This window comes from Lemur catta, chromosome 17 (assembly GCF_020740605.2).
Source record: "Lemur catta isolate mLemCat1 chromosome 17, mLemCat1.pri, whole genome shotgun sequence".
In the NCBI taxonomy this organism is placed as follows: Eukaryota; Metazoa; Chordata; class Mammalia; order Primates; family Lemuridae; genus Lemur; species Lemur catta.
In genome coordinates, this window is record NC_059144.1 from 18,173,158 (window position 1) to 18,186,050 (window position 12,893).

The following is a 12,893-nucleotide window of genomic DNA, read 5'->3' on the forward strand; positions in this document are numbered from 1 at the left end:
GCTATGTTGCCCAGGCTGGTCTCGAACTCCTGGGCTCAAGTGATCCTCCTGCCTAGGCCTCCAAAAGAACTTGGATTGCAGGCGTGAACCAATGTGCCCAGCCCTTGTCTTTACACTGATCCTGCTATTTTTCCATACACAGTATGTCAAAGTCACAAAATAAGCTTAAATACAACTGAAGGCACAATGTTGGCTAGTTCTGAGGCTGGAGAACAGCTGACTTAATACTGAAGAAACTTTAGTGGGGCTAAATAAGAATAATAACATGGAAGAAAGGCTTATTAGTACAACCATAGGAAGGAGCCCAAAGACTGGACAAACATTTTAAGAACAAGTTTAGTCTGGGACATGCTGAAGGCCCAAACACAGACGGTAGCATTCCTGAAACATCTGTAATGGTCACACTTTTGGATGAAATATGAATTTAGTTCACAGGTGTGAGGAACTCTAAGAGAGAGAACACCCAATTATTAGCTATGCATAAATGCTGACTCCTTGGTTCAGTTTGTGTCTGTTTGGGGATAAGATTCCTTAAAGAGAACAAACGGAAAAGATTCAAAACCACCTTTCTTTCTGGAGTGTTCATGCCTGTAATGTGCTTCTATTAGCTAAATTCCACTAAGGAAAAAAGTAACCCACACTATTTTTTAAGTGATGATGGCAAAATCTTTCATCTGTGACTCTCATTGGAGCTAAGCAGGTAACAGAAAACACTGACCAGGGTTTCTCTAAGGCACTTAGGCAGGAGGGTGGGAGAAAGGTACAGGAGGGAGATGGCAGCAGGAAGCCAGGAAGTACTTCCCTTCTGCCCTGGCAAAGCATTTATTGTTTCTTTAAGAAAAAAGAAAACAAACAAACCCATGTCTGATATTCTGAGAAGCTACAATGTTGGCTATGGGAAACCATTTAACACATTGGCTGCCACGCCAGAAAAAAAATTTCTCCTTGGGGCCACAGTGTTTTATTACGAAAATACAATAAAAACTTTGAAAACAAAACAATCCTTTCTAATTTAATGAAAATCTGTTATTCTTCATTGTCTTCTGTGTGTGAGTTATATGCAACTTGAAAAATAGTTCTCATGGCTCCCAAGGTGAAGAGACATGAGTTATAGGCTCCACAAGATCCTGAGCTCAAAACCAGCATGAGGTAAACACAACTCTTACGGCAGTTAATGTGTTAAATCTGTTCTCTATCACTAATAAAAGTATTTAGCAGATACTTAAATAGCACCAAGTGCCAGGTACTCATCTAAGCACATTTACCTCCCATAACAAAACTGGTATTTCCAGTTGTGGAAACTGAGGCACAGAAAGGTTAAGTAACAAGAAGAGAAACAGGATTCAAACCCAGGCAGTCTGGCTCCAGAGTCATGCACCTGACCCAAACAAAGTAAAAAAGAAGGGGTTAGAAGGGTAGAAGTAGAAGGAGGCTCCTTATCTTCTGAGAATAGGACTTGGCCACTAACAGTGCTGCTACCTACCCAAGGCAGCAGACCCTACAAGTCACAACTGGTTGAATCACAGGGGATTCCTGAGAGCAGAGAGCTTCAAAGCCATAGAAGGAGGGAAATCAATGACCCTTTCAAGGAAAGCAGTTAAAGCTTAAATGGTTGTTAAATTAAAAATTCTAGATAACTACAAGTTTGCCTTGTACTCTAGGAAAAGAGTACAACTTCTGAAAGGCTCTAAGAAATGAAAGTTTCTTAATGTCCATCATCATTATAGGGTAACTAAACAAAATCACAAGGACTCTGGAGTTTTACAGAATTATCAAAACTCTAAGTGGAATCTTAGAAATTACTTACTCTTTGTTTTCAGGCCCGAGAGGATAAAAGGATGTGCCCATAGATGCCAAAACCAATACAAATTCTGAGCTCCCATTCTTCCCCTAAGTTCCTTACCTCTATTAATAGCATAAACAGCCACCCAGTTATCCAAGATAGGAACACTTTTTCTTAGACCCTGTCATGTCATTTGTGGCTAAGTCCCATATCCCCTTTTCTCAATCATTTCCAATGGCTTCTTGTTCCCTTGGGAATCAAGTCCCAACTTCTTGAAATAATATATAATATTTTTGCCTCAAGCCACTTTTTTGGGCCTCATTTTCTACTATCACACCCTGTGTAACCCAGGCATCCATCTAACTGGATTCCTCCCTGAACAAAGCATATACTATATAATGCCTCCATGTTTTGCTTATGCTTTTCTCACTGTCTGGAATGCCCCTCTTTCTACCTATCACCTTCCCTCATCAAGATCTTAACCATCTTTCAATGGCTAGCTCATGCTGTCTCTACCAAGAAATCTTAAAAACAATGATTATGGTTCATTATAACAAGACTAGATATAACTGAAAATGTCATGGCTCATATTTGCTATCAATAACTACTGAACTAGACTCAACTACTAAAATCAAAAGTTCCAATGTATCTGCATGATATTCTACCAGGTTTTGTGATAATCATGACCATCATCATCTCAATTATTTAGTATGTTAGTTTCCAATGTGCTATCATGCACATGAACAAACTTGAAAGCTTGACAGGGTAGGTACTGTTGTCAACACTTGACCAAAACAAAAAATGAGACTTAGAGAAGTGGTTTGGATTAGGTAGGACCCCTAGCTTGTAAATGACAGAACCTGGCCACTCAACTTCTGTTTTCAACACATCACACTGACTCCCATGTGAACGGTGGTGATATGCAGTTCCCTCACTTCCAAACTACCCTCTGCCTGCCTATGTTAATTGCTCATTTCCCCCAGGACAGGCTAATTATCAGGATGTGTAGAAAAATGGAGAGCTCTGGCACACCACTCACAAGGAAAAGAGCAAATACATCTTTTAAATGTGATTACTTTCAGAAAATTCTCCCCTAATCTGAGAAATTGAATGCTTAATTCAAGTGCATATTCCTAAATTACCGCATTCTGTGAATTTTAATTCAGGTAGGATTTGGAACTGAAGGGAAAACAGAAGCCAAAAGCATCCTTACTCTCAGATGTTTCACATGCTGACACTAAAGATTAGCACTGCCAATATGACTGGAAAAGTACTCTCTTAGCTATTTCACAGCAGTAGTGTTCTGTCTTTTCTTGCTTTCCACAAATTTGTCACTCCAGTCTGAGTGCCAGTTTTAAAATTGGCAAGAGATAGTCAGAAACTAGAAGGAGGAATCCCATTTTTCACGATAGTCTCTTACTATCTAAAATCAAACCCCTCTTCTCCAAATTGCTTTTAATATTTTTATATAAGAAATCTAAAGATAATTTATGGCTAAGAATGCAACCCTTTAACAGAGGTATCTGGTAAGATCCTACAAGCCCAGTAATTCCTTGGCATCTAGAAGAATATGCCTTTTGTTTCTTTTCAGAGTATTTACATATTTTTTAAAAGGATCTGAAGTATTAATGCTAACAGAAAGCAGCGTCAAAAGATAAATGATGACTGAAGAAATTATCTTTGACATTGGTGTAAGCTCTTCCTGTGGTGTTATAAGCCAAATAGGAGAAAGTCAGAGACAGGGTTTTCACAGGGTCAGAATTTGAGGAGATTAACACTTTCTGTGCCCAAAATTTTAGAGAGTTGGGGCCCGAAGAAAACAGAGGCAGTGCCTAAGATGATCTGACATTTTTTAATGCGAAGAGCCTACCACATGCATACGAGGAAGGGGTGCTTATATTTAAACACATAGTTTGGTTACACAACTAACTTTCCTTACAGATGGAGATTTTTTTTTTCTTTTTTACTGGAAGAAATAACGTAGCAGGTACTCAGGAGCCCTGGTCTATCATCCTCTTCTGCTACCACATTGCTGTATGACTTTGGCCACGTACCTCAGACTCCTGTCCACACAAAGAAGAGACAAAATGAAATGTTCTTGTCTCCTTTATTCTGCACTTGAATAAGGATAATAAAGGAGAAAACAAATTAATAAGACGGGATTTCCTGGGAGGTTGGGTCCATAGCCCCATTCTGTCCTGGCAGAAAGGCAGTTTTCCCATTGCTGACTCTCCACATGTGCAGTACTGCTACCACACAGGAGACTTAAGATGCCTCCTGGACTTGGGTCCTGAGAGTAACCTGATGACAAATGGTTGACAAATATCCAGTAGAGATGGGAGGGACACAGAAACACATTAGAAATACTTGTTTTCTCATAATAGATGGCCACAAAATTAGCTAGGCTTGATCAGAAAGATCAGAAGTTATTAAAAAAGGATCATAGTACACAAGATTTTGCTGGAATATAACCAATATACTTGCTTTTTGCTGCAAAGAGGTACTGTGTCAGTAGGTCAAAACAGGAAGTACTTAAAAGTTTGTTTACAATACATCATCTGGTTAAACTGGTAAACTTACTCACATGTGAATTACAGATCCAAAGCTAGATTTAGTCATATGTAAACAGAAATGCAGGCTAGGTTTTTCAATGTCTATTGGCAAACAGGATATTTTCTCAAATATTTTGTTTAGAAATGAAGACAATATGCAAAGGCATAAAAGTGCATACAAAAATTCTTCAATTTGCTATAATCTTGGAAAGGATGCTTTTAATAGATGTATAACATTTCCTCCTCACATTTGTAGAGTAGTTCACAATTAAAGAGCTTTTGTATTTATTGACTCCCATGGCTGCCCTCTGAAACATGTATCAAGATGAAGATGAAGAAGCTGAGCTGAGGAGGGTTAGGTAACCTAGCCAAGATCACAAGAGATCTAAGTGGACAGACTAGGATGAAGACTTCAACCAAAATCACATCCCTTTTTTTTTTCTTTTTTAAAGAGAAGATTAACACAGGGCAGGGACAAACTTATGTCCCAGAACCCTTTATATCACTTTTATCATCTCTTTCCCTCCACCACAATCATAACATAATAAAAATCAGCATTTCTTCATCAGATCTGTAAGCATGTCTTTCCCCTCCTCAGATGATGAAGTTCTTAATGGTCAAAGACTATCTTATTTTTTTTTTACATGTCATATCAAATAAGCACAGCATAAACATGGCAAGCAGAAGAAGAATTGTTTAACATGATCTAGCAATCCTGCTCCTAGATACATACCCCAGAGAATTGAAAACAGGGATTCAAACAGATACTTCTACACTAATGCTCATAGCAGCATTATTCACAAAAGCCAAAAGGTGGAAATAACCCAAGTGTCCATCAACAGATGGATTTTTAAAAATCTGACACAGATATACAATGGAATAACTCAGTGATAAAAAAGGAATGAAATTCCGACATGCTACAATATAGATGAATCTTAAAAAATTATGCTAAGGGAAATAAGCCAAACACAAAAAGGACAAATAGATTCTACTTATATGACGTACCTAGAATAGGCAAATTAATAAAGACAGACAGTAGAGAAGGAAGAAAAAGAAAGTAGAAAAGAAATTAGAATGGGAGAGGAGAGAAGGAGGAGTTATTGTGTAGTGGATTCAGAGATTGGGACGAAAAAAAGTTTTGGAAATGGATAGTTGCACACTATTGTCAATATATTTAACACTATTTAAAAAGGATAAATTTTATTTTCTATATATTTTACCACAAACAAAAAAAAATTGTTTGAAAAATGGGATAGACTAGAAAGAACTGATAACTATCCTACAGAAGATTAAGAATATGTGAGAAGAAAGAAGGGAGAAGATGGGAATTGGCATACCCATAGGTCATCTACTCACTGATTCAATAAATATATACTAGTTAAGTTACAGCTATCCACCAGGTACCATACTAAGCCTTAAAGATGTAAAATGAATACAAAAGACCCCCAACTACACTCTCTGGAATCTTAGAATCCCCATAAGGCAAACAGAAAAGTAAAGGGACAATTACAACATGAACATAACTTGATAATTACTATGATAGGGATATACTCAGGGTGCCAGAGACCACACAGAGTGGCCTTTAATATGAGGAGGTAGGCAGAAAGGATACCTGGAAGAAGTAAAGTCAAGTCTAAGTTGCAACTAAAAGAATGCTATTAAGAGAGCAAACAAGTGTTCCAGAACCAGCAACAGCATGTTTTAAGGCCCAGGGATATTAAAAAAGCATGCTGTGTTTGAGGAACTGAAAAGTAGTTCACAAGACAGGATATAGAACGTGAGATAGGGTAAAAGGCAAAAGAGGTAACAGGGGAAGAGAGTCAAAGTCTTAAAGAATCACTGGGTGCACCACAAAGTGATGAAAAAGGTGGCCAGAATGATGGAAAGGCATGGAGGCATAAAAGCCAAGGGAAGTGGGTTTTAAGAAGGGGGAGGTGTCCCTGAATATGATCTATTTTGGCACATGTTTCACGTGTACTTGAAAAGAATGTGGGCCGGGCATGGTGGTTCACGCCTGTAATCCTAGCACTACAGGAGGCCAAAGCGGGAGGATCACTTGAGTTCAGGAGTTCAAAACCAGCCTCAGCAAGAGCGAGACCCCGTCTCTACTAAAAAAAATAAAATAAAATAAAAAGAAATTAACCAGACAACTAAAAATAGAAAAAATTGGCCGGATGTGGTGGCGCACACCTGTAGTCCCAGCTACTTGGGAGGCTGAGGCAGGAGAATTGCTTGAGCCCAGGAGTTTGAGGTTACTGTGAGCTAGGCTGACGCCATGGCACTCTAGCCCAGGCAACAGAGCAAGACTCTTGTCTCAAAAAAGACAAGACAAGACAAGACGGGACGGGACGGGACGGGACGGGACGGGACGGGACGGGACGGGACGGGACGGGAAGGGAAGGGAAGGGAAGGGAAGGGAAGGGAAGGGAAGGGAAGGGAAGGGAAGGGAAGGGAAGGGAAGGGAAGGGAAGGGAAGGGAAGGGAAGGGAAGGGAAGGGAAGGGAAGGGAAAAGAAAAGAAAAGAAAAGAAAAGAAAAGAAAAGAAAAGAAAAGAAAAGAAAAGAAAAGAAAAGAAAAGAAAAGAAAAGAAAAGAAAAAAATGAGTACTCTAATGGTTTGGAGTAGAATAAATCTAAATGTCAACTAGATCAAGTTGGTTGATGTTGTTCAAGTCTTCTACATCCTTAACGATTTTCTACTTGCACTAACAATTATTTAAAAAGTAGTAGTAAAATCTCTGACTGTAATTATGAATGTCTACTTCTCTTTGCAGTTGTATCAGTTTTTGCTTCATGTATTTTTAGGCTGTGATATTAGTGTATAAACATTTATAACTGCTATATATTCCCGACTGTTCCTTTTTTATCATTATGAATTAAACTTATTTATCCTTGGCAATATTTTTTGTTTTCAAATCTACTTTGGTAGATATTAATATGGGATGGACAACTGTAAACCAGAAAAGAAAAGATGCAGACTGGATTCAACTAGTGAGATTAAACTCACTAGAGTAATAAAGATGGAAACTAGATGATCAAGTGATAAGACATGAGTGAATGTTGGGGGAAAAAAGGCCACAGGCATGGTAGATGATTCCTGAAGAAATGTTCCCACTAAACTAGAGAAAATTATTCTGATTATTCTAATGATTCACAAACAGCATTCATCAAAAGTATTTAAAATTTTTTAATGAATCATAAAAAGAATACACTTAGAAAATAATTCTCACTTTAAATTGTCTACGGACAATAAGATAAGCTAATGAAGATAAGATAAGGAACTCTAGGATGGAGACATTTGTTCCAATGAATGGTGGGTCTTTATATTCCCTCCTAACAAAGCTCAGGCCACTGTGGGAATAGGAATACACCATATGGCTTTCTCACCACTGTCTTTAAATCAAAATGGAAGTATACGTCCTCATTTTCAATGAGTGGGTTTAACCACTTGCTTCCTACACCAAAAAATGGGGGCAAAATGAACAAGAAAAACATCTTTCTGGGGCTTGGATCTCAGACGGCAGCACTACTGAGTTTCATTTATATTGGTGATCATTGGCTTTTGTGGGAGCTATGGAAGCTGAGCCTTCTTATAACCTGATGAAATCTGGGAATGTTCTCTCCAGGAAAATCTCATATACTCAACCTTTTGCATACAGTTTCAAGGGCTCACAGACCATGGAAGTCCAAGTTAAGGATTTTTAATGTATACCCTTTAAAATACAAAAAGAAGAAAAAAGATAAGGTCACCAATCCAGTCACCTTTTATCAAGGCAAGCCTGTTGGACACTTGATCAAATGCTGTCATATGTAACAATGAATCCTTTGGTGACTTAGTGAAAAACTATAGTTTTAGTGAGGTATATATCAGAAGGAAATCCACCATACTTGCTTTGTACATCTTGATCTGAACAATGCCATCCCAAGTAAGGCCTGAATTATCAAGGCTATCCTCTTAGCAATTCTAGAATCAAATACAGACTCTGCTTACTATGCTATCCATACTATCTACCTGTGGCTCAAATTAAGGCCTATTCCAGGTAGGCCAAGAAATGGGCAATGCACTGAATGATGAGGAACTTGCTGACTCAACCCTTACCTGTTGCTATGCTTGGATTTTTCCCGGTCCTTCTCTTTGTCCTTCTTGTGCTCTTTGTGCCGGTGTTCTCGATCTTTATGTTTATCTTTGTGTTTATGAGAATCTGCAACCATAAGAGATGAGTCAGTTTAGGAGTCATGAGTTGTCTTCTGCCCACCTACCTTGACAAGCTGGTCAAGAAGCAAATGGCATGATCCAGATGGCATGATAGCCATAATAGCACATTCCTCTGGAAGGGAGGATTTCACAAAGAAGGCCAGATAAGGCATCCCATTACCCTGCCTCTAAAACTAAGACACGTGTTACTAACACGTGGGATGAAGGAATTGGAGCCAATTTTACCATGAAAGGAAGCCACAGTTTGGCATTCTTCACCTTAGACCTTGTACCATCAAGCCTAACCTATAAATGACACAAAGTGGAAAGTCTTGAATGCCCCACAAATACAGAGGGGCAACTGTATATACATCTCAGAGATAGTGTGATAAGTCTGACAAACATATACACAGGAGCAATTCTCACCACAATCAAAATTGAGAATAAGTCCATCACCCCAGAAAGTTTCCCCCTTCTGTCCCTTCCCAGTCAATTCCCATCTTCCACCTCTTGCCCAAAGCAAGTACTGATCTGATAGTACTCTAGATCAGATTTGTATAGATTTCTAGAATTTCCAATGAATAAAATATTACAGAATTTACTCTTTTTTTTTTTTTGAGACAGAGTCTCGCTCTGTTGCCCAGGCTAGAGTGAGTGCCGTGGCATCAGCCTGGCTCACAGCAACCTCAGACTCCTGGGCTTAAGCGATCCTACTGCCTCAGCCTCCCGAGTAGCTGGGACTACAGGCATGAGCCACCATGCCCGGCTAATTTTTTGTATATATATTTTTAGTTGGCCAGATAATTTCTTTCTATCTTTTAGTAGAGACGGGGGTCTCACTCTTGCTCAGGCTGGTCTCGAACTCCTGACCTTGAGCAATCCACCCGCCTCGGCCTCCCAGAGCTAGGATTACAGGCGTGAGCCACCGCGCCCGGCCACAGAATTTACTCTTTTGTGTCTGATTTTCTTTTACTCAGAATAACGTTTTTGACATTCATCCACATTGTTGGGTATATCAATAGTTGGTTCCATTTACTGCTAAGTTGTATTCCATTATACAGATGTATCCATTCATCTGCTGATGGACACTTGTCTCTCCATGCAATGGTTATCATGAATAAATCTGCAATGAACATTCATACACAAATCTTTCTGTAGACATGTTTTCCTTTCTCTTGGGTACATACTTATGAGTGAAATTGCTTAGTAATATGAAAAGTGTATGTTTAACTTTATAGGAAACTGCCAAACTATTCTAAAGTCATTGTACCATTATATATCCCCATCAAAAATTCTATGGAGTTTCAACTGCTACAAATTCTCACCAACATCGGGTATTATCAGTCTTTAATTTTAGCCATTCTAGCAGATATATAGTGCTATCTCACTGTGGTTTTAATTCACATTTTTCTGAGGATTAAATGAATCATGTTTAATGATTAACATCTTTCATGTGCTTCTTGGCCACTCATATACCTTCTTTGGTGAAGTATGTGCTCAAATCTTTCCCCCATTAAAGAAAATTCTTCTGGTCTTCTTATCACTAAGTTGTAAGAGTTCTGGTTTACAACGTTTTTATTTATTTATTTATTTATTTTGAGATAGAGTCTCATTCTGTAGCCTTGGGTAGAGTACACTGGCATAATCGTAGCTCACTGCAACCTCAAACTCCTGGGCTCAAGCAATCCTCTTGCCTCGGCCTTCTGAGTAGTTGGGACTACAGGTGTGTGCCATGATGCCTGGCTAATTTTTCTATTTTTAGAAGGGTGTCTCGTTCTTGCTCAGGCTGGTCTCAAACTCCTGAGCTCAAGGAATCCTCTCACCTCAGCCTCCCAGAGTGCTGGGATTACAGGCGTGAGCCACTTCATCCAGCTTACAAATTTTGTTTACTATATGTATTGTGAATATTTTCCCCCAGTCACTGGCTTGCCTTTTAATAATTTCTTAATGGTGTCTTTCAAACAACAGAAATTTTAAGTTTTGATGAAGTCCATTTTATCAATTTTTGCATTTATGGTTTATATGTTTTGTGCCCTAAGAAATCTATGTCTACCCAAAAGTCACACAGATTTTCTCTCTCTCCTGGTTTTTTCTCGTAAGACAGGGTCTTACTCTGCTGCTCAGGCTGGTCTCAAACTCCTGGGCTCATGTGATTCTCCTGCCTCAGCTTCTACCATCTTTTTTTTTTTTTTTTCCCAGGTAATTTTACAGTGGTGAGGGCCAGGGTTCACTGTTTTATCTATGAAGATGTACGGTTGTTCTAGCACCATGTTTTTTTTTTTTAAGATGGCCCTTTCCCCCATTGAATTGCCTTGGCCTCTTTACTGAAAATCAAGTGACCATATAATACAGGTCTATTTTCTTGACTCTCTAATTCTATCCTTACACAAACGCATACTGTCTTGACTACTGCGGCTTTATAGTAAGTTTTGAAATACGTACTATAAGTACTTTAACTCTGTTCTTTTTCAAAATTGTTTTGGCTATTCTATGTCTTCTGCATTTCCACATGTTTAGGTATAGCTTGTCAATTTCCTTTAAAAAAAAAAAACAAAAAACAAAAAAGCCAGTTGGGAGTTTGTGTTCATAGGACAATTTGGAAAGAAAGAAATGACATCAAAATAATATTGTATCTTTTGATACATGAACATGGTAGCTCTCCACTTATTTAGGTCAGTAACTCTCAAACTTTAGAGTGTATCAAAATTACCCCAAAGGCTTATTAAAAATGTAGCTCACTGGAGTCAAGTCACCCCAATATTGAATATGAATCAACTGGAAGCCTAAGTATCCAACATGTGTGGTACTTTTAAAATATGTCCCACAGATTCCTTACTACTTCTCCTTTCAAGAGATAAGGCCTAATTCCCTTCCCCTGGAGTACAGGGCTGGACTTACTGACTCATTTCTAACATATAGGATAAAGTGGAAATGTCAGTATGCAACTTCTGAGTAGGTCGTAAAAGGCATCAGATCTTCCTCTGGGAAAGCCAGCTGCCACACTGTCAGTACACTCAAGAGCCCTATGGAAAGGCCTATGTGTTGAGAAACTGAAGCTTCCTGCCAACAGTCATGTGAATGAACCATCATGGTAGTGTCTCCTGTAGCCTCAATTAAGCCTTCAGATGACTGCAGCCCTGGCTAATGTGTTGACTGTATTTTTATGACAGACCCAAAGCCAAAATCACCCAGCTAACTGCTCCTGGATAAATGACTCACAGAAACTATGTGAGAAAATAAGCATTTGTTGTTTTAAGCTACTAAATTTTGAGGTAACATGTTTCATAGCAATAGATAACCAATAATGTGCAGGCGATATGCATATTCATCCCATTCCTGGCTCACAGCAAAATAACTCACATTTGGCATAATCTGTTGAAAATCTAGTCTATGCCAGGCCCTGGGGAAATAAAAATTTTCATGAACATACCCCTGGTTATAGGAAATTCCTGTCCCATAGAGACATGAAAAACAAATCACATGGTGTGAGAAATAAGATTTGAACCCTGTCTTCCATGCAGTGTACAGAACCCATGAAGTAAACAGAACCCTCCAACTTCTAAAAGTCTCAAATTTTAAAATGCTGAGTCAACATGGCCTCAGGGTATGGCAGGAACATAATATTAAAAAAATTTACTCTGCATAATTCAACAAACATAAATACATATGAAAAAAACTAGAATACAGACATTCAAATATTAAACATAGTTAAATTTGGGTAAGTTTATGTGCAACTTGAGTTTTTGTGCACATACTTTGTCTTATTTTCCAAATTTTTCCCACAACAAATCACTTTTACATAAAAGATGTTATTTTTAAAGATTACCAACCTTTAAAAATTTAGACAAATACTAGTGTACATAAGGAAAATGTGGCTTAAGTCACTGAAAAGTGCTAAACTTAAAGAAAAACAAACTAAGTAAAAGATAAATTGAAAGTAATTCCAGGTAGGTTTCAGATAACCAGGCTGCCACTAACATTTAGTATTTTTTTAATATATAAAACTTCAAAACTGATTTTTTTAAAAACAGAGATGGGATCTCACTCTGTTACCCAGGCTGGACTCAAACTCCTGGGCTCAAGGGATCCTCCCACCTCAGACTCCTGAGTGGCTGGCACTACAGGTGTACCACTTTGCCTGTCTCAAAATTGACTTTAAAACCAGGTCCCCAAGTCTTTTAAAGCAATTGCTATTTAAAAATGTAAAACCAAAATGCCTGGTGAGAAACTTAGTGTTATGGCTGAATAATCCCACTGATATTAAATAAGAGCTAGGTGAAAGATCTGAATCCTAAGTGTTCCTATTTAAAAACAAGTTATTACATGTGCTATGTATGCAGTGACAGGTACCAAAAAGCATAATA

At 38.4% G+C, this 12,893-nt stretch overlaps 1 protein-coding gene across 1 annotated transcript in view; it reads right to left on the reverse strand.

Annotated features, from left to right (window-relative positions):
- The window catches only part of TOP1 (DNA topoisomerase I), a 90,045-nt gene that overhangs the window by 49,836 nt on the left and 27,316 nt on the right, over positions 1–12,893 (reverse strand). Inside the window, exon 3 of the mRNA XM_045529316.1 lies at positions 8,434–8,536. Within this exon, the coding sequence (XP_045385272.1) occupies positions 8,434–8,536 (103 nt within the window). The remainder of the gene's footprint in view (positions 1–8,433; positions 8,537–12,893) is intronic.